This window comes from Letharia columbiana, assembly GCF_014066305.1.
Source record: "Letharia columbiana isolate WasteWater2 chromosome Unknown Sc0000052_s0, whole genome shotgun sequence".
Classification (NCBI taxonomy): Eukaryota; Fungi; Ascomycota; class Lecanoromycetes; order Lecanorales; family Parmeliaceae; genus Letharia; species Letharia columbiana.
The window spans coordinates 100,451-122,534 of NW_023501096.1; the positions used below are offsets into that span (position 1 = coordinate 100,451).

Consider the following 22,084-nt stretch of genomic DNA (forward strand, 5'->3'; position numbering starts at 1 on the left):
CTGCTAAATTTTGACGGAGTTTTCATTTCGAAACGCGGAAAGCCCATGGAGTTCTAGCCCTAACCCTACCTCCGGAAGGCGGCCCCGTAGTTACGGCGGACGACGGCTGACACTACGACAAAACCAAAACCAATTTTTTTTTTACGGCGGACGACGGCTGCCACTACGACAAAACAAAAAAAAATTTTTTTCTTTAATTTTTTTTTTCTTCCCGCGACTTTGAGAATTTGAAGAGATTTCTTTAAGAAATATTTTAGAGAAATACTTTAGGGGATTCTTTATGGGGTACTCGAGGAGGATTTAAGAGATTATTCGAGGGTATACTTTTGGAGATAATCGAGAAGAGTATTTTAGAAAGCACTTAGAGGGTTACTTAAGGGGTTTCTTAAAGATTTACTCGAGAAATCACTCGAAAAAAAAAAAAAAAAAAAAAAAAAAAAAAAAAAAAGAGAGAGACTTCGCGGGAAGTTCCGCGGAAAGTCCCGTAATTTTTTTTTGTCTGACTACGTATACACCCCTTTTTACTACATATACACCCCTTTCTACTATATGTACACCCCCTCTCAGCTAAATAGATATAGGCTAGTAACACGAGTATACCTTTCTAACACTATTCGGCCTAATATAGTTACTCGTAAATCCGAGATATAGTATAAGTCTCATAGAAACTCTAATGATCTTAGTATCTACTCTCCCTCGTAGGGCATCGCACTTTGTCGTAATTAAAATTTCTATAAACACCAAATCTATCATCAAAGGCATTCCACTCTTTACTCTCCACCCTTCACTATAAATCTAGTTTCGTTATTATTAGACCTTACTACGCCCACTAATACTCTTCTTATCTCACTTATCTAAGAATACGCTTTTAAGCAAGACTACGCCGTTATTAAGAAACGCTTAAATAAGAATAAAATAAATAAAACGGATAAAGTCTAGCTGCGCTATACTCGTGGAGGCAAGATTTATAAATTAATTAAGTAGAAGAGAAAGTATAGGATCTTATATCTCAATGATTACCCGTTTGAGTGTATTCTAAAGCTCGATAAAAAGAAGAATATATAGCGCTTAAGGATTAAAGAGGAGTTTTATAATCATGATCCTAGTAAATGAGTAACTTATATAGTATATCGAAATGCTATCTTAATTAGTTAGGTAGAAGAGGTAATTATTAGAGAGTCGATTAAATATACTATATTAGATAATATTCTATATAATCTTAATAAAGATTATAAGAAGAACTCGATTTGAAAGCTTAAAGATATCTATAACGCGAAATCGAAAGTCCGTCGTCGAGTATTAAGATCTCTTATATTAATATAAGCTCTATTTAAATAGCTATATATATTAGATAAATGATATATTCGTTTTCTAAAGAACTCGAGGGATCGAGTTATACACCTCTTCTTTTCGCGAATATTCTATTATAAGATGCTGAAAGAGAATTAGAAGGTGCTTATTATAGATGTCACGTATAAGATAAATCGATATAAGCTACCTTTACTTATTATTATAAGTATCACCGCGCTAAATAGTTCTTTCTATACGACCTTCTACTTTCTAGCTATAAAGAAAGATAAGAACTATCTATAGGCGCTATAGTAGTATCGAGATATATATATTAAGCTGAATATTCGAGACTCTCTTATTAATATCACCGATCGCTAGAAGTTCTTAATTAATACTTACGATAAGGTCTATTTAGACTCTATATATATGCTTTATATCTAATATATTAATAGAAATATAGTTGTTAAATGTAAGCTATTTTTCTATATTAAGGAAGATTAGGATAAGTTCTACGCTTACTAGTTTCGAGTTATATACGTAATTACTATAACTACTTTTAAGGCTAATGAAAGTTTATTTAGAAGGTTTATAACCGTAATAACATCGCAATTTACGCCTATCTAGCTAAGAAGTAAATTAATCTATATAAGATTAAATGCGTTTAATGCTATATTAATTAATTACCTTATTTCTTCAATATTATAAGTCTTTAAAGGCGAAAGTGATAATGTAGATCTGAAGAGGGAGCTTAGGTTTTTAACTAATAAGAGGTCTTTTCTCTTATTTCTATATGGTTATAGACTAATATCGAGTAGGAGATCTTGAGACTATGACTAAGGGTATCGTAAAGCTCCTTTCGGTTTAGCGCATTATATATATCGCCGATATTCAGAGTGCAAAACAGATCACATTAATTAACCTTCGAAAGGAGGTATTTCGCGATGTTATTACTTATGTAACACCATTCGCCTTACGTCGAGTATTGAATTAATATTAGAAGATTATCGACAAAGAGAAGCTAAAAAGAATACATCAATGGTTTTATTATAGTCTCTAAACTATTATATATTTATAGAGTGTAGACGAGAATTATAGAAGGCGCTGAAATACTTTAGCTTTACGATATATATCCTCATTAACGATATAAGAAGTCGGTCGCCTTTTCTATATGAGAGGTCTTTATTAAGATAAAGAATCTGTAGTAGCTAATTGATTTATTTCTTACTGTTTATAAATCGACTATCGTAGTTATAATAGATAGACCCACGGGTAATTAAAAAAGCTTTCTTCTCGTACGAAGTTAGAATTCGAGAATTCTATAAGATGAGTGCCCTCGTAATTTAAGCGAGTGGAGTTGAAGGCGTATTTAACTTAGCGGAGTAATAATATTAAGTATAAAGGAGTATCTAAATAAGTTAAAAAGTGAGAATAAGGAGGGAGAATAAGGGTGAGGGCGAGGGCGAGGCGATATAGCTATATTAGCCTCATTAGAGCGTATTATAATCGAACCTCTAGACGCCGTAGCGTTCTTAGCGTTCTTAGCGTCCTTAGTATCCTTAGACTCCGATAATAATTATGCTTCGAAATTCGATATTAAGCGTATATCTCTTAAAGTATCTAAATTTAATAAGAATATAGCTATTAGCGACTCTGACGATAAGAGCTTCTCATCTGATTTTATAGCTTAATTAGCTGTGTTAGAAGACTCTTAGCTTAAAGAACGAAGGATGTGAGTGGATTTAGAAGTGGATAACTTCGGCGGTTACCTATAGAAGTCTCTTAACAATCATATACAGAATCGATAAAGAGATTCTGAAGATGTTAAAAAAGACGTAGCCAAGTAGCGAAAGCAATAGGCTCTACGAATACTCTATAAGCTTATTAGACAATAGTATAGTTACGCTACGAGTATAGATAATATCTCTTCTCCTCCTTATTTCGATATGTCGATTGATAAACTATTTATAAAGCCCGACTAATTTAGGTCTACCGCCGAGCGTTTTTAAGGTTAGGCGATATCTAATACTAATAAAGAGCATAAATTAAACTTATTAAGATACTCGTTAGAACGAGTACTTAGCTACTGAAAGAAGTATAACCCTAAGTATCGAATATCTACGAATCCTCTATTAATAAGACCGCTTGCTTAGCGACCGCGACGACTTAAATCTAAAAGAGGAGGATTTGCGGGGTTAAAAGATAGGTGTAAAGGCTTAAGGTCAGTCTAATAATAGGGTGATAAGGCGGTACTCTAGTAGCTAAACCTCTATAGGTAAGTAGATTTAATATTAAGAACTAGTATACGATTCGGCTAATCCTCGGACATAGTATTTTTAAGTTATTTAAGTTATTTAGTTTCATGCGATTCTTTCTTCTTTTATCTTACGATTAACCCTCGACTAAGTAATAACCCTTCATTATCGACCGTCTACCTCCTCTTCCTTCTCTTCCTCCCTTTTATCCTCTTTATCCTCTTCCTTCGGATTTCTTTAGTAGTATATACTAATAAGAGTGGGCTAAGTAAACTAAGTAGGCTAAATTGCGGGCATCGGGCGGGCATTAAATAAAACCTCACTCCATCACATTCTTCTGAACTCGCGCACTGAGATCTATTAATAAGTCGATTAATAACATGTTTCTGGCATAGTCCAGCCGTCTATGATTGCGACGTGTAGGGAGTACAGTTATAGAGTCCTTGAGGACTTATTCTACACCAAATTTTTTTAGATAACCCTCATAATCTGAAATACTGTCAAAATTTTAAAAGCTGCCACAGAGAGTAGTTAGGAGAACCTCATCAACTACTTACTCTATCGTTTTTTTATCTCTTAATATAGTGCTATTTAAGATGTTTTAAATATTTGACTTATTAATACAAAAGCTTCTCTAGATACTTGAGTTGCGCTACGCCTAAAATTCGCGTATAAATACTTTTTTATATATAAGAGACTTCAATAATCTTAAGTTACTTTTAAATATTTCTTTAAATACTGCCTTAGAAGAACGGCTATCTCTACTCCCTCTTCGCTACCTCTACTCCCTCTTTTTAGCCCTTTTATTCAGCTATTTCCTCGCCTAAATTGCCTTATACCCGACTTATTCCGGGGGTTCCTCTCTAGAGACGTTAAGAGAGTAGCTTAGTGCGGTGAACTTTCTTTGGAATAATAGTAATATAGAGGGGGTGTATATGTAGTAGAAAGGGGTGTACATGTAGCAAAAAGGGGTGTATACGTAGTGATTTTTTTTTTTTTTTTGCGAAGAACTTCATTATCCGTCGTAAGTGCCCGGAAGAGTACCCGGAAGAGTACCCGAGAGAGTACCCCGGAGAGTACCTCGAAGAATACCCCGGAGAGTACCCCGGAGAGTAGCCCCTAAAGAGTGCCTCAAAAAGTACCTCTCGAAGAGTTGAGAATATTCTAAAAAGAATATTTTGAAGAGAGTTACTAGAAATCGCGAAGAAAAAAACGAAAAGAGAATTCTTTTTTGGTTTTGTCGTAGTGTCAGCCGTCGTCCGCCGTAGTAGTGAGAGACCCCAGAAGAACTTCGTTGGAGTCAACTTAGGGACCTCTTTTGGGGTTCGGCAGGGGCTTGAACCCAAGCTAGGCTCGGGCCAGATACTTTACATCTCCGAAGCATCCCTAAGCGCATATTCTTATATTTATCTACCTACACTTTGTCTCCTGCTCTAACTGATCTCGACCCGAACAACTTTCAACTTTGAGAAACGTTGACACTGGTCATCAGCGTGATCCAAATATTTGATAGTGGACAACAAGCACCCGGAATGAAGCCAGCGCCAGGATGCTTGTTCGGGAAACCATCCAGCATTGGTCCATTCACCAACGCCAGCGGGAGCCAGCACTTGCCCTCACTCCGCTATCATGATATCCGAGGCCAGTTCTGACAAGGATACAACATAAGATGGACAGAACCAGAAGCTTTCGAATGGAACTCCTAGAGCAAGCTCAAACAACGATTTAGGCTGTACATCTATCATCGCGAACTCAACGGGGCGCAATCACCCAGGATCATGCCGCTGCAGTACGGCCACGTCGAGCATAAGAGACAATGGGTTATGGCCGGCGGGTTTGCAGGATGCAAGATTAGGACTTGTCACAGGGTTATCACTGAGGTACTGTAACCCGGTGCGATGTCTCTCGCCCGCGGCAAGCCGGCGGTCTCCCAATCCCAACAAATCCCTGGTCTTCGCGTACGTAGAGTCTGCTGTTAAAAACCCCGAGGTTGACAACATCAGCACGGAGACAAGGGTCTGTGTTCACGAGCGACTACGCTTTTCACAGTAGTTGGTCGAGAGACGGTGCTGGTAGAGGTCAAAGTATCGATGTTGGTGTTTAGGCAGCGTCGGCTAGAAATGCACTGATTGGTTATATAGTGCTGAAAAAGACAATCAACTAAATTCTATCTTTCCAAAGCTTCGGCGTACCTAATCATTCCAGGCTACACCCATGTGCGCGCGATTATCCCGAGTAACGCGTGAGTACCCAGGCATTTCCGAGCGTGCTCCTCTGTCCTCGAGCTAACTTGAAGCCTTCGTCATCAAGCTATCGTTCTCTTTCAGCTCTTCTGCGAGGTCTTCGCTTGATCAATCATCACCTTTATCATCTTTCTCGGCAGTCATGAGCGTGGAGAGATCATGGATGCTGACCCCGTAGTAACTTGAGCCATCAGACTAGGCTTTACATTCTCCTTTGTTGTAACGTACCTGGAACATTTAATGTTGTGGTGGAGTTACACGCTCATGCAGCGAGTAGGCAACCACAATCGCGATTTAGCGATTTGTTACGAACCACGCTATATGTGCCCATATTTAGCGATCATGGCTACCGGGATTAAATTTGCAATTGGACCGATGCTTCCGGGGGCCGTGTTGATTGGGTCTATTGGGGAGGAATTATCCTCATCCGGCTCTTTCGACAGATTATGCCGGTCGAGCAGATATTTGACCCAGGCATGATCATCACCAAAGAGCGCTTTAGTGGATTCCGTAAGCTCTTCAAGAAGGACCGTAGTCTCCGTTTGTTTACCCAACAGGTTGCGGCACTTTATCAGAGAAAAGATGGCAAGCAATCGATCAGGATGCCCTTTGCGTGGCCCTCGGTGCGATTCGATGACTTCCGATAGTAAGACCTCCGCTTCTTTATACTTCTTTGCGTAGATGAGAATACGGCCATGGTGCACCTTCGCAAAAAGAACGCCAAAATGAGTTTCGCCAAGATTCCGCCTTGCGATCGCGTGCCCGGGGAGGAATATTGCTAATGCTTCGTCGATCTCGCCGCGAAGGGCCTTGATACGGGCAAGGTTCAGGCCAGCCCAGAGAGTATAGATATGCTCTCTCCCGAGCTTTCCCCTGCGTTGCTCGAAGACATCTTGTTCAATCTGGACTGCATGATCGAGATCCCCACGATGGCCGAATCCATACGCTGCTCTATCGAAGTAAGCCATGGCTAGGTTGTCCATGGCGATGAGAGTATCCAAGTGGGAATGGCCAAGCTGGTCGCGAAGACCAGAGACGACCTTCGTATGTACCTTGATAGCTTCTGTGAATCTGAAGTCCTTTCCAAGCGCTCGGCCGAGGTTACCCATAGCCCTCAACGTGTCGACATGATTGTTGCCAAGCACCTTCTTGAAGCCCCCGACAGCAGTGTCATGTATTTTCCGCGCTTCCGGGATACGCCCTTGCTGCCATCGACTGGAGCCGTATGCATCCATGATCTTGAGTGTTTTCAAGTCGTTTTGACCACGGACGTTGATGCATGCTTCCAAGACCTGTTGTTGCAGGTCGGCAGCTTCTTGGATCCGCGTCAGCTGCCAATAGGTACTTGATAACAATAGCAGGATGTCCATCGTAGTGGTATGCTCCATACCTAACATCTTGATGGCAAATTCTGCTACTTGTAATTGCAGCTTCTCGGCTGCTTCGAAAAGGCCGCATTGCGAGTATACCAGACTGAACTTGACAAGCTGTAATGCTCGCTCCCGATCAAGCCGCGGCTGTAAGACCGGCCACATTCTTCTCCTAGACTCGAGGTTCTCCAAGAATCTTGCCCGAATTACGTGCTCATTCTTCTGCACATGACGGACATGCGGAAGTAGGTCCCTTCGAAGTATCTCATCTTCCTCCTTGTCACCCAATGGGGGGAGCAGAATGGCTTGCGTAAGTATAGTCGCTGTTACTTGGCACCATACGGCTTGATCTGCAATTGTCATCTCCGGTCTCTCTCTCACCCATAGATGGACCGCCGGGTGCATGGAGTAACTGTCGTCTTTTGGGTCCGGATTCGCAAAAACCAGAGACATCTGAAAGAGCTCTTTCAGTGCTTCACGGAGGCGCAACTCATCAAATTGCTTTGACCCAAGGGCACCGCTGAGCATCCGAGGTAGAGCGGGACGGTGGCCCAGTCTCAACAAGAAGGCGAGGATCTCGAGGCCAAAAGTTCTGAAGGTCTGGGTCCAGGGAACATTCGGTGTTTTGTCAATGCTGATTCTCTTTTCGTCTTGTTCTCGTCGTTCTTGTTCCAGCATTTCTAGTTTTGGGTTCGATGCCGCACGCAAGAATATATCTATTCGAATGCGTTGACGATGAAGGAAGGAAAATATTTTCAGCAGGTCTAGTGCGTCCTCTGAAGCTTGCGTCCCCTTAGCCACGATTCCATCATGTATGAGTTCGTAGCTTGAATAGATAGCGGCATTTGCATCCGATACAGGACGTGCGTCATTCGAACTTTTCATTTTCCTGATGCGAGTCCAGTTCTTTTCGAAGAAACTCTGATAGTTCTCTAGTGTACACTGACGGGCAAGAATTGTCTTCCCTGCGTGCATAAGAGCCAGGGGCAGATAGCCTAGAGTCCTGCATATGTCCTTTGCAGACTCTAGGGTGGATGGAGACCATGGTAACGGTTCATCGGCCGCTCTCAAGAGGAGTTGAATCGAGTCAGTCTCCTTTAGCTCACCGAAATGGTAGTAACGAGGACCAATCGTGCCATGGACCTTGAGGATAGGGTTTCTCGTCGTTATGAGTATGATACCACAACTACCATCCGGATAACATTCCTCGACCGGAAAACTTATTTCATCGGCGTTGTCAATGATCAATAGCCACGGCTGCTCTTTACCAAGACTTGAAAGCCAATTTTTTGCAGCGCGTTCGTTCGGCTCAACTCTTCCGATCCTTGCAATAGTCGAGAAAGATTGTTTGGCATGCTCATTAGAGCTCGCATCGATCCAGAAGACTCCCCAAAAGCTAGCATCTATCATCAGCTACAAGTGTCTTAGTGTCACGATCTTGTATCTACCTTTGCTTGTTATCGGAGGCAAATTTACAACAGAACTGCGTCTTGCCTGATCCTGGTAGGCCGAATAACACAAACCGCTTCTGTGCATGGAGTTGATTGGTAGACGCTGGAGCCAGGAGACAACTTCTCATATTATCTAGGTCGGTGGCCCGACCGGTAAAGATGCTGCTCACAGTCTGGGGAGTATAAAAGTGCTTGTTGAGAGATGCGAGTGGCACCACATTTTGGGCGGATCTAACAGCTTTATCGAGCTTCAAAATTAGTCTACTGTCCAGAAAAAAAATTCAATGTAGACGACATACACTTATCTCCGCGGATGCTTCGATACCTGATTGCAAAGAGTTGATTTTCGTCTGCAAGTCGGCGCCTAGGTTTTGAATCTTCTGTGATAGCTCTGAAAAGGACTCGTTTGACGTCGATTGTGAATTTCGAGTATAGATACTAGCCATCGTTATTCGATCGAAGTTTGGGATTCATATCCGTGACTACCTACACATTCACGGCTGCTAGACTCGTCTGCAGGGCTATAGAGTGGGCCCCGAGTTTCTGGCGCAATGTAACGAACTCATCGTCCTTTGATTGCTGCTTCAGGTACTTCCGTATGTTGTTGAATTTAACGTGTTTCGGGCCTCCAGTGCCCAAAACCGTGGTTATCAATGCATTCAACCTTTCCACTATGTCTTGACAGCCTGCCAGAGTGATTCGAGTTGCTTGCCACAGATTGACAACAATCTGATTATCACCGGAACTCGTGTTTCCAGCAAGATCGGTCTCGAAGCTACGCTTGATCAGGTCGCTCACAGTTCGGAGCGCTGTGATTTCCTTCGACAGATCCTCTAGATCTTTGTCTATCTTCTGGAATCCATCTTTGGCTTGTTTTAAGAACTTTGTAAGGCGAATGCAAACATCAGCCAATCCCCCCCCCCCTAAAAAAAAGGAAAAAGGGGTTTTAAAAAAAAACCCAAAACCCCCCCCCAAAAAAAAAAAAAAAATTAAAAAAAAAAAAAAAGGCCCCCCCACGGGGGGGGGAAAAAAAAAAAAAAAAAAAAAAAAAAAAAAGGAAAACCCCCCCCCCCTAAAACCGGCCTCTTTAAAAGAAAAAAAAAAACCCCCCCCCCAAAAAAAGAGGGGCGCCTGTTGGGTGGTGGTACCCCCCCCCCCCCCGGGGGGGGAGGAAAAAAAAAAAAAAAAAAAGGCGGGGGGGAAAAAAAAAAAAAAAAAAAAAAAAAAAAAAAAAAAAAAAAAAAAAAAAAAAAAAAAAAAAAAAAAAAAAAAAAAAAAAAAAAAAAAAAAAAACAAGGGGAAAGAAGGGGGGGGGGGGGGGGGGGGGGGAAACCAAAAAAAACCCCCAACCCGGGGGGGGGGGGGGGGGGGGGTGGGGGGGGGGGGGGGAGAAAAGAGTAGGAAAAAAAACAAACACCAACCCCCCCCCTTCCTCCCCCCCCCCCCCTTCCCCTTCAATTTCCATAAAATTTAAAAAATTTAAAGAGGGGGGGGAGGAGGAGAGTAAAAAAAAAAAAAAAAAAAAAAAATGATATTGTTGTTGTGTGTGTGTGATGTGGTGCGCAGTACAAGTACCAGTACTGTTGTTGTACCGCACTCCCCCACCAAAGGGCCCCTGCCTTGAGGCGCTAATGGCGGGTGCGGATTGGTTCCCGAAGTCAACTTATCCAACCTCTGAACTTACAATTTTATATGCCGCAGGCACAGGCATGGGTAATCACTAATCACGTTGATCTATCCAAATTTGAAACAAATCCTGTGCTAAAATGGGAAATAGTGTGAGATGGCGAATATCTGATTGGCCGTGCATTAAAACATCACCGGCGCTTCCCTGGTTCCATGATCGAGACTCTATCTATTTATTCAATCCCATTATCACACGTCAACCGATTTCAAACCGAGCCTCGACGACTAGTAGCTAAATAGAGTGCTATGTCTTTCAGTGCTTCTGTTGAGCAAGGTACATATACGTACGGACTCACTAATTTTTCGTCCGTACGGCTTTTCGTCCTTGTCGCTTTCTGCTCGTTCTGGATATATAGATATGTCCTCAGAGCTGCCAAGTATCGGGTACAGTCATCGAAGAAATCAAGCATGCCTACACTTCGAGAGAGCACTGACGCGTTAATTCCAGGCCGATATTGAATTCGGAAGACTGAATGACTGCCAGCCGCCAGCTTTCATTCTTTCGTACAAATGGCCTCTAGCGTTGGATATTGTCAAACGAGGATTCAAAGCCGGACGCCAGAAGAAGCTGCTTTCCCTCTTTACAGAGTACTTCGATCAATTGGGACCGACTGTCGAGCTAACGATACTCGGCGGCATTGGATTCGCAACGATGGATCCTGAGAATATAGAGGCGGTCCTGTCCACTCACTTCGAGGGTACGTCATTCCATCCGACCCTGTTCAGGTAGCTCATGTGAACTATACGGAATGTCTAATCCAAAAGCGATTCTAGACTTTCATCTTGGACCTCGAAACAAAGCCATGATGGCTATGATAGGTGAAGGTATCTTCACACAAGACGGCCCTGCGTGGAAACATTCTCGGGAGCTCCTGCGACGTCAATTTGTGCGGATGCAATATCAGAATCTTGAAGGCTTTCGAGAGCACGTGGAAAACTTAGTCGATACCGTTAATAATTCTCCTGGCATTGTAGACCTTCAGCCATACTTCTATCGCTTGACTCTCAACACCACTATTGCTATGATACTTGGTCAATCTGTCGAGAGCTTCAATCACGAAATAGGCGACCTGTTCTCAAAAGCCTTCAACAAGGCCTCATTGGTCACCGCTACGCGCGTTCGACTTGGTGACCTCTACTTCTTGTACGCCCCAAAGGGGTTTTTTGCAGCTTGCAAGACAGTCAAAGATTACACGGACCAATTTGTAAGAGACGCCCTGCGGCAAGACCGTGGCAATGCAGAGATATCCGATAAATATACATTTATCAATGATCTCCAAAACGAGCATCAAGATGTACGTCTCGTTCGGGACCAAGTTATCAACGTGCTCATTGCAGGTCGGGATACCACAGCGGCAACAATGTCCTATGTCTTGTGAGTCTGTATACTGTGCTGCCAGTGTCGCAGCTAATAATGAACATTAAGCCGCCTTCTTGTGAGACACCCGCATGTGCTCAAGAAACTTCGGGGCGAAATTGAGTCCGTCCTTGGACAAGACAACAATATTACCAGAGCTTATATTCAGCGCATGCCTTACCTTCAGCACGTCATCAAAGAAAGTAAGTAGCTCAAGCAGATTGTCTCCACGACAGGCTAAGGTGAAAATCTAGCACTGCGGCTATATCCGCCGGTGCCAATTAACACTCGTTTTTGTAAGCAAGCAAGTACCCTACCTCTAGGTGGCGGTCCAGACGGCCGTTCTCCAGTCTTAGTTCGAGAAGGAATGCCTGTTGCATATTCAGTGTACCATATGCATCGGCGCAAGGATATATATGGCTCCGATGCTGGATCCTTTCGACCCGAAAGATGGGAAGGCTCAGAACTCTCGGATATCAAATGGGGTTATCTGCCTTTTAACGGTGGTCCGCGACTCTGCCTAGGCAGTGAGTCACTCAGGATTGCTTCCTAGATCAAGGCAAAAGCTAATGTTCGGGTGCTAGAGGACTTTGGGCTCATGCTTGCTTCATACGGAATTGCGAGGATGATTCAAGCCTATCCAAAAATCGAGCTTGCTCCGGGAGAAACTTGGGAAGAGCCGGGCGCGGAGCGGCAGCATCTTACCCTTACGCTTTCGAATGCAGATGGCTGTAAAGTCCTACTAGCGCGATGACCTGGTGTCGTCTCACAGGAGGTGGGCTTCAGCTAGAAAACGTCATGCAGTCAGGCCCACTACATATAGACAAGTTCAATATTAATCGCGATCCTGTTGTTCCGGTGAGCGAAAGAAATGAGGATCATTGATACTGTTACTTATCAGAACCTAATTCCAGATTAACCCCAACAGTGATGAAGGACATTACACCGAACTTCATAGTATGTGAATGAAATCCTCTCTTCTTGTTCCAGGGGGCGCCCAAATATCTCAATTTGTCGGCGATGCTGGAGCTACATCTCATAAGTTTACCATCCATTTAGATGAGAGTTTTAACGATATGCTAATACGCTGGCCACAAAGCATCTACTACTTCTGCGCCCATCTGTTTTCGTGACCTCTATCCCCTGCGGGTCTTCTCTCCAGCGCCTTTTTGTCAGTCGTCGTCCTCACAACTCCCTTTCTCTGGAGCTATGTTCCCCAAGTACGCCTTCGACTCTCGCCTCATGAAAGCAGCAAGCTTTAGCAAGCATTGAGGATGCACATCTATCATGGTAAACCCAACGAGGCACAATCATCCAGGATTATGTACCTGGAGTACGGGCACATAGAGCATGAGGCATTTAGGAACGACTTAGGTTGTGTAGCTATCTTAATGGCTGTCTTAAAGTATGATCGGCTGATTTGCATTGCAAATTTTACGACTAGTAACAATTTTACCACTAACGCGGTATGATACCCTCAGACATTTCTGGTCTTGGGATACGTAGAGGCGCAATTGTAGCAGCACAAATCCAAATATCATTACCAAGGCAAGCTGTTGTGTTCAAAAATCCTTTGCTACAACTACTTCTACCCACTGAATACATATTATCGGCTTGCTATCCATTATTTGCCTGGCTTGGGTGGGACAAATCCGCCTTTCACTACTCCGTATCACTTCGACTGCTTACTCCAACATGGAACCTGGAGTAGCAGCAGCAGCTTATGGCGTAGAGACAGCCGTCGAGGGTGCTGCTGGCGCCGCGGTGGCCATTGCCAAGTCCACAATGCCATTGAAAGCTACCTGGAAACGGATCCCTACCGACACAATCCTGCCTCGCTCCTCTCATTCACTATCGATCATCAAGAGTAAAGCATACATCTTTGGCGGCGAACAGCAGCCTCGAGAGCCCGTTGACAACCATGTCCATGTCTTCACTCTCCAGTCCGCCAACAACGACGACGTGGACTACCAAGTTATCCGAGCAAAAGCCACTACAGATGAGGGAGCCGTACCGTGTCCACGGGTTGGGCACACTGCCAGTGTGGTGGATGATCGGATATATGTGTTCGGAGGTAGGGGCGGCAAGGCGATGAAGCCACTCGAAGAGAACGGACGGGTCTGGGTTTTCGATACCAAGATGAACCAGTGGAGCTATCTCGATCCAGCTAAGGGCTCTCCTTATCCTGCTGCGAGATCCTATCACGCATCCACATCCACTGGACATCCGGTAAGCCCTTTCCAAGCGAATACAGTGCAAGATCCGCCCCCATTCAACGCTGCACAAGAGCATACCAAGATTAATCAGACCGTGAGCCCTTTCGGTACCAGAGCTTCGGGGTTTGACGACCATGGCACCATACTTATTCACGGAGGATGTCCAGCCTCAGGCCGTGTGTCTGATGTGTGGGCTTTCGACATAGCTTCGAGACTGTGGTCACAATTCCCCGACGCCCCAGGTCCTGCGCGGGGCGGTCCCAGTCTGACCTTGAGTTGGGAACGATTGTATCGCTTTGGGGGTTTCGATGGAGAGAAAGAGCTCGGGGGCACAATACAGTTCCTGCGTCTCACAAAGTCTACGTTCGATGTCAAGGGTGGCAAAGGAGACCTGGCTGTTGCTCCTCTGACTGGACAATGGGAAAGTGTGGACCCTCCAAATGGCACGCCCATGCCTGGGGATCGCAGTGTCGCGGGTCTACAACCGGTCACCACGGGCCAGGGACGTCACTACTTGCTGCTGTTGCTCGGGGAGCGCGATCCTAGCTCTTCGGGTCATGAGGCTGCTGGAAAGTTCTGGGACGATGTCTGGTCATTCCAACTGCGGCCAGAAGGGATGACTGCTGCAAGCTTCAAAGATGCCACAAGACAGCTCTTTGGAGCCAAGACTGCTGAAGGAACATGGGCCAGAGTCGATGTTCCAGAGTCTTCGATGTCAGGCAAAAAGGAACATCCCGGCCAGAGAGGATGGTTCGCGAGCGCGCCGGCCCAGGATCTTGACCCCGGCAGTGTTATGTTGTGGGGTGGCGTGCTGAGTGACAATTCGAGAGCGGGAGATGGCTGGATTTTGACTGTTGAATCTTGATATTGCGTGACACCCACCAGCCAGATCCAATAGAGGGGCAATGTGATCGAATGGATGATTCGCCCATGGCTAAGTACTAAGTCTCCTTCCCTTTGGCAAATATTCGTGATCCTGGCGATGAAGTCTATTTAGAAATCTTCTAAGATGCTGTAATCCCTTGAAACCCGATCAGAATACTTCCTGCGTGTGTTGTGTTTTCTTTCTTCGAGAAGCCCTTTGGGGTATGACAATGGAAGAGCGCTCGTTCCTTTGGGTGATTAAGACACAGAAGGGCAATCGGTCGAACAGGAAGGCACGAATCAATCCGCGGCATCAACTCGATGAACCTACACGGTTCGCCTCTGCCGTCTTCATCCCAACATCGCTTCACCTGAACTGTCCTAGTATTTTATCTCTATTGTTACCCTTACAGAAAGCATTTCTGTTGGTCTGCTCTTCAGTGATCCGTTGTTACTGAGCTCACGCCTCGCCTTACAGTGACTCCAGCTTATGCGATGGCGAGAAGAGGTCCGTCGGCTACAGGGCCGGAGGGGCCTTCCTCAGTAAGGCTTGCTCATTGCGTGGCTGTCAACATTGATGGGATACGACTGACAATTTACTCATATGACAGATATTGAAACAACGTCGCGCCCAAGCCCCAGTCCTGTCACCTCAACACCTTGCATTAGCTCGGAGTCTGCCACACAGCAATGCTAGCACCCCAACTCCCAGCCTTCTCACGCCTCCGGTGTCTGGCACACCCAATCTGAGTCCTCCGCCGCGGCACGAAGCAGATGACTATATGAACGTTCACGTTCCTGACCATCACCATCATACGAGGAAGCACTCTAGAAACAAAACCAGGAAACTTCATAATATCAGAGAAGGGAGCGAAGGGTCAAGACGTTCGCAGCGCTCACTAAGGTCGGGACCGCAGACTGCAACCTCAAATGGGAGTGATTGTGAACTTTGTGCGGCTGGCATTTCCGATGACGGCGAAGACAGCGGTTCCAACGCTCCTCTGATCAAGAGATTAGGTCGACCTAATCTTCGAAGCCGCCTCCACGGGTCCCAGGATACTACAGAGGTTGACGGATTCCACATTCAGACATGGCCAACACTGAGCTCTTCAATCGTCGCCGTTGATGAACCTGATTCCCCAGCGGTCAATGCACTGCGGTCACTTAGCCTGCAGGTACCAATACGCTCAGGTTCTCATGGTTTGCAGCGTGTGTCGACTGCGCTCGCAAATACTCTCAACGTTTTTAGGTCTAACACCGCGATTTCGTTTGACGCTGTTCCTTCTCACAAGGCAAGCAAGAAAGCTGAGGAAGCTTCACGGAGAAGTAGCGCGCATAGCAGAAGTCTTGCATCTCGAAACATCAACCGTCGCTGTCCAACGCTCAAAGATGGTAAGGATGTTTTCCGAACACTTGGGACTCCAGCCACGATCACTTTAAGAAAAGCAAGCAACGTTTACTCAATCAGTCCTATCACAACCTCAATAAGCGCATCGTTAAATCGCGAACACAAGCGCGCAGCAGATGCTCCAGCGTCTGAGCTGCTAGCATTTTATTCGTCACCAACATTGGAGAAGAGACCAACACTCACGGATCTACCCTCCCCAGAAAGCGCCGAGGCGTCGAGGCGCCTGAAGGAACAGCCAACGTTTACACTCGAAACGAAGTCCCGGTCTGTCCGGAGAGGGTCTAAATCTGTCTCTCAGTTCAGTGACATCTCCAACGTTCGGCGGTGTAGCATGCCAGCCGAAGCTGCCCTCACCTTTGCAGATGTTCACGTTGTGCCAGGATCGTTCATTGCCAGGCCAAAGTCCAGGAAACAGTCCCTCGTACCTACAGAGTTCAGTCGCCGAATCAGTACTGTCAGATTTTGGTCTCGTAACAGCGTTCACGAGGTGATATGGAGAGAGGACGAGACAAGGAGCGAAAGTAGCCTCACAGCCAGTTCTAGAGCTTCCCAGCACGTGGGGCACTCAATTCGGTCCACTCCTAGTCCAGAGAGCGAGGGTAGTCCAGCGCAAGAACCGGCCATTGAACAAGAAGAAACAAAAGCTGCTCTTCCCATGGGTTCGGACTCGGTGTCAATGTTCATGAAAATACCAGATAATCTTTTCCGATGGACTTGGGGGCCGTCCTCAGCTTCGACCGAGGGTACACCCCGTGCAGTTGATCCCAAGAGCGATCCTCTGGGTCACGTAGCTGAACCTAGTCCCCGAGCCGCCTATACACAAGACGATCCTGTGGAACAAGTACTGGTAATTAGCACCTCTGATCCTGGCTTTGCCAGTCTGCCACAGTCCTCTGACCAACAACTTTCAAGATCCCATAAGCCCTCATTCTCTCAGCTACCGAGCGTCCAATCCTTCCCCCCCCTGCGCCCACGCAGTTCCACTGCTGAATGGCAAAGAGCACCTCTTGCAGATCTGAATGACCCACTCGCCGGCCGAGTGACTCAGTTCCAGATCCAGAAGAGCACTCAAAAAAGTTTCGTAGGGGGCAAGGAAAGACGGCCTTCACAGTTGCATGACATTGCTGGTGGCAGGAGATGGAGCTCCAGTCCACGTGCTAATGCTCGGCTTGGATCAGTTGGTAGTGTAGGATCGGGTATTGGGGCGAGCTCACGTAAGAGACTTTTATTGAGGCGTAAGTCTTGAACCTGGTCAGAGTCTTCGATCAAGCTTGGCTACTGGCCTCAAGGCATTATTTATGCTCTTGCCCAGTCCTGAATGATCTGCCCTCGCCCTTGATGCGCGGCAGTGAGATACAATATTTTTCTTGATCCCTTGCCTTCAAATTTCTCTGTCTCTGTGTCCGCTATACAAATCGTATGGGGCTCAGAAAACCCGTGATTTCGCTCAGCCTCCTTCCTTGCTACTCTAATTCACATTGTTGTTTACCTTCCTCCTGCAAGGTGGTAGGGCGGAGTAGTGAGGCATATTGAGATTCCCTTGCCTCGTGGCATTAGTACCACTCTTGCCTAGCGTCTTTTGGAAACATGCCGACGGCCAAGTACTTCACCAGATACCCTCCTTTCCCCAACGATGTCCCCGTAGGCGATCTTCCACGGGTCTCGCTCGGTAACCTTTTGGCTAATAATGACACCGAATCGGAGCAACTCTTTCAAGCTTGTAAAGAAAATTCGTTTCTTCCTCAGCAATTTGAGAGGTCCACGCGAGAATGAAACCATGCTCAAAGACGCTGAGGCTACGTTTGACCTGAGTGAAAAGATTTACGAGATTGATAAAGAAGAAGTGGTGAAGCCATGCCTTCAACCCTCCTGGAAGTCTTTAAGTTGGTTACGTTCTTCCAGAACCACTTCTGTCAAATTCAGCATGTATATACCTCCTTACCACTTGGGCGAGACCGTGAACTATAACATTACGATCAACAGGTACAAGGGTGACGGTAGAACGAAGCTGGAAGACGGCTGTTCCGGATTCTTTCGAGGGCTTACAGCCTGTCGCAGGAGGATATGCTCGGCATATCTCCGCGCAACAATAGCTAAGATATCGAGGCCAACCGCAAGATCTTGCAGGTTTTTTCCATCACGCGCATGGCAACATCAGGCCAATCTCTTAGACACCTGGGTACAACGTCTACGCAATACCGCCCCGTGTTATCCTTCTTCAAGATGCCAAAGGGTAAGGATAAGACAGTCGTCATTACGGTGGTAAGTATTGCATTGGCAGCATATGGCTACAAAGTTTCCTACTGGTCATGCATCCTTGCATGTACTTAAGAGCTCTCACCTGCTTTGCGCCGCCACCCCTTTTTTCTGCACTCTAATTTGCAATCGCCGGTGGACCTCTGCTTATTGCCGACGAAACCCCCCCCCCCCAAAAAACAGAGACAGTCTGTCTACGTCTTTATCTTTGTTACCGCTGTCGTTATTTTCTAAGGGATCCTTCTCTTCTGGACGCTCGCCAATCTCGCCTTCGTGGCCCGCCATTCTCTGCAAGATTTGATCGCCGCTCTGGACCGTTGCGACATCCCCTCTTCGACATGACCATCCACCGTCCGTCGTCTTCGCTCCCCGTGGAGGCGTCGGAGCCCACGGGTCCATCGTGGCCTCCACAGTCTTACAAGCAGATCAGCAACGAGCAGAGGATAGGGCATCAAAGGTCTAGAACGGCGACCGTGAGCAAGAAATCAACCAGCCCCGAAGACCAGAAACCATGCGCTCAGAGAGAACGGCGAGGGCTGCCCGTCTGGCGCCTCTGTTTGGCTATCATGCTGGTCTCTGCACTGGTAGTCTAGTTCTGTTGCTCCCGTGACACGCACAGGAGAATTTTGGGAAAACAGAAGCTGCCGCCGGACATCCATCCTGCGAACGAGTACGAATCTTATGCAAAAGGACTGCAAAGTTGTAAGACGACAAGTTATGATTTAGTATTTTGGTGTATAGAGGTAGTCAATATTTACCTCGAATAAAAAAAGCACGCCGCGGACAAAACAGATCACATTGCTCGGACCAAGCATGCGCGAGACCTGCACCAATGTGATATGCTTCTGGGTCAGAAGCAGCGCAAGCTTGAAGGGCTATACGAAAGAGTGGGTGCAGTTAAAGCAAAGCTTGCGACTCAACGGCAGGAGATGAATAGCAGATTGCCCGATCTGGGCATCAACCTGGAAGTAGTGAGGCTTGCAGTTTACAGCTCAGCCGATGAGATCGCTAGTCTGGGCCAAGACAGTCACGATAAAGGTTCGGCGGCACCTAGGGTCTGACACGATACCCTCCATGGAGCCGCGGTTCCGTCTTACAGATTCGGCACCATCGGGATCGGGCAGCTGCATGAAGTCTCCACGCCAGAGATAGATCGAGCACGATCGCCCGGTATCCAGCACGACATAAAGAGCACAAATTGAAGCAGCGGGTAGCGACAGCTAGGCCGCCCCAGAGATTTTGTGAGGCCAGAATGTCCCCACGACGTGAGAGCGCTAGGACCTACCAACATCTTCAAGCTGCATGAGGCTCTTTCATGCAAAAGCCAAATCTGGCGTGGCATCGTCAAACATGACCCAGGAATGAAGGAGGCGGCACAGGCAACATCCATCAATGACAAGCAGATACTTCCAGAGACATCCAACTGCATTCTGAGGACAAAGCGGTAGTTTTTCAGAGTTGTCCTGTATCTAACCAAATACGCCGCATAAATATGCTCCCATTCCCCAGCGATAAACCAATACCATAGCCTCCTCACACAATCACCACAACAATGGCGTCTCCAAATGAGGTGAAGCTCTCAGAGCAGCAGTCTAGCAACAGCAACCCTACAACGCCAACCTCTCCCGTGGTGGTGGAGTTTCCAAGCGCAGAGATCGCTGGGGACCAAGCTCAAGAGGAAGATGAGGCAGCAGTCCTGACTCCGATGGCAGATGCTTCCGACACGGAGAACCGCCATTCTGAGCAGGTTCGAGGCGACACCAATCGATTGGTCTCTGACACCGCAGTGATGGTCATATCAGCTGAAGCCATAAATCCACAACAACGGGCTCTTACGGAGGCTACCGAAGCGGTCCCTCCTCATCGGATTTCGAGCAATTCAGATGACCTAGGTGCCGATGACGCAGACCAATCAGACTTTAATGACGAAGAAGGCTCTGATACTGATCAGGATGGAATCTGGGATTCGATTGATCTAGAACCAACGGCTCCCACGGGTGAGCAAGGCGGGAACTGTATCGCTGGCCATGGAGAGGCTCCCAGTTCCTTGATCCGAGAGGGAAGCACCAGCATTGTTGACAATATGGAAGAATACGTCATCGATGGCCCAACAATTATCGAGGGTGTGTTAATCGAGGATTCAGAAGACGACCGAAGGACACCAGCTTTGATTTCTTCTGAGCGCAGTGTGTGTGACGATCATAGGCCCATAACACCCACTGCAACTGGATTTTGCCATGACGATGGAGAACATGGCACCTCAGAGGTAGGCACGCCAGCTGGCTCTGACCATGGCGACGAAGAGACTAGGGGCTCAGTGACGGTTACTTCAGCTGGTGCTGACAATGGTAACGGAGAGAGTAGCAGCTCAGTGATACCCGCTTCAGCTAGCCCTGACCATGGTGATGTGGAGAGCAGAGAACCGGAAATGGCCATGCTAGTGGGCTCCGAGCAAGCTGGTGAAATGAATGACGGTTCAGTATATGCTAGTGCTGCTTCCGAAGGTACCCCAGCTCCCAGCCAGGAGAATGATATCCCAGACGAATCAAGCTCGCCAATGAAAGCAACTCCAAGTAACACCACCGAGGGAGGAGAGAACCAAGAAACCGCAGCCACACCAGCCGATGACGTTGGAGAAATCGCAAGCCAAGCTGATACGGAGACCGATCATGGCCATGAGGTCGACTTGCTTGCCCCGGAGATCCCTGAATCTCCTTTACCCCCAACACTGCCGCTCGGTGGAGGTTCCAATCTCTTTGACATTGGAGAGGGAGAGGTCCAAGAACCCGCAACCGCGCCGACCCAAGAGCGTGAAGACGAAACCGCAAGCCAAGCTGATCTGGAATTCGATCATAGCCAAGAGGAGGTCATCCTGCATGCCTCTGAGATCCCCGAATCTCCTTTGCGGCCATCATCGCCGCTCGGTGAATATCTTGACGAGGGAGAGGCAGCACCTAACCCTGTGGCTCGAGTTTCCATGCTCACCGGATATCGGAGACCAGAAGGAAGGGGCCTCAATGCTGGTGACAACACAGAACGCCACATTGGTGAAATCACTGAGGATGTCGGCAACGATGAAGCCGACCAAGGAGCGTCCCAAGATCCAAACCCCACCAACCAAGACCAACCAATTACAGACGTACGCGACAAGGACGCGGAGACCGTTCATCTCAGGATCCAATATCTCGTCGAACGCTCCAAACGTTGCAAAGCCAGCATATGCATCCATGTCCTTTCTACCATTACCTACCGGTCTCTCGAACGAGTAATCTTGGACGCTCTTCGTCAGCACGGAGAGTTTAAGAATCCGCACCCCATTTACGCTGACGCGCAGATCTCTCGTCTAATAGCCGTCTTGACCGAGAAGACGGTCGATACGCCCGGATTTTGCAGGGAAAGGGAGCTTACAGATGAGAATCTGCAGAGCACTTTAGAGCTCATGACCAATAGGAGCATCTACGATGTTGTGAAGGTGCAATTTGTACCGGGGACGAATGGCGAAGTGAGGCCTAGGAAGGCGACTGGAAAGGTTATGGAAGATCTCGAAAAGTCGGTGGGCTCTGAAGACAGCGAGGCGAGGCCAGGATAGCTGAAGTATTGGAAGCAACATCCGGGAAAACTGATGGAAGTTCTATGAGATGTTGAGGGCTCTGATAGATCTGGTGTCTGCCGGAGTTTGACGATAATTTTG

General features: G+C 46.7%; 5 protein-coding genes across 5 annotated transcripts; 4 read left to right on the forward strand and 1 right to left on the reverse strand.

Annotated features, from left to right (window-relative positions):
* Positions 1-6,102: 6,102 nt before the first annotated feature.
* Positions 6,103-10,317, reverse strand: HO173_010717 (uncharacterized protein; the record flags this gene model as incomplete). Its single annotated transcript, XM_037312602.1, has 5 exons — positions 6,103-8,551; positions 8,604-8,854; positions 8,906-9,044; positions 9,097-9,488; positions 10,291-10,317. The coding sequence occupies 5 exons, from the start codon at positions 10,315-10,317 to the stop codon at positions 6,103-6,105; spliced, it is 3,258 nt and encodes a 1,085-aa protein (XP_037160450.1).
* Positions 10,318-10,538: 221 nt separating this feature from the next.
* Positions 10,539-12,403, forward strand: HO173_010718 (uncharacterized protein; the record flags this gene model as incomplete). The annotated part of the gene is made up of 6 exons (XM_037312603.1): positions 10,539-10,676; positions 10,741-10,990; positions 11,067-11,667; positions 11,719-11,852; positions 11,904-12,176; positions 12,234-12,403. 6 exons carry the CDS (start codon positions 10,539-10,541, stop codon positions 12,401-12,403), a joined length of 1,566 nt encoding a protein of 521 aa, XP_037160451.1.
* A 941-nt stretch (positions 12,404-13,344) lies between these two features.
* HO173_010719 (uncharacterized protein) lies at positions 13,345-14,730 on the forward strand (the record flags this gene model as incomplete). Its single annotated transcript, XM_037312604.1, has 1 exon — positions 13,345-14,730. The coding sequence occupies one exon, from the start codon at positions 13,345-13,347 to the stop codon at positions 14,728-14,730; it is 1,386 nt and encodes a 461-aa protein (XP_037160452.1).
* Positions 14,731-15,224: 494 nt separating this feature from the next.
* Positions 15,225-17,058, forward strand: HO173_010720 (uncharacterized protein; the record flags this gene model as incomplete). The annotated part of the gene is made up of 3 exons (XM_037312605.1): positions 15,225-15,272; positions 15,341-16,984; positions 17,050-17,058. The coding sequence occupies 3 exons, from the start codon at positions 15,225-15,227 to the stop codon at positions 17,056-17,058; spliced, it is 1,701 nt and encodes a 566-aa protein (XP_037160453.1).
* A 2,887-nt stretch (positions 17,059-19,945) lies between these two features.
* On the forward strand, positions 19,946-21,982 carry HO173_010721 (uncharacterized protein; the record flags this gene model as incomplete). Its single annotated transcript, XM_037312606.1, has 1 exon — positions 19,946-21,982. One exon carries the CDS (start codon positions 19,946-19,948, stop codon positions 21,980-21,982), a length of 2,037 nt encoding a protein of 678 aa, XP_037160454.1.
* Between the last annotated feature and the right edge of the window lie 102 nt (positions 21,983-22,084).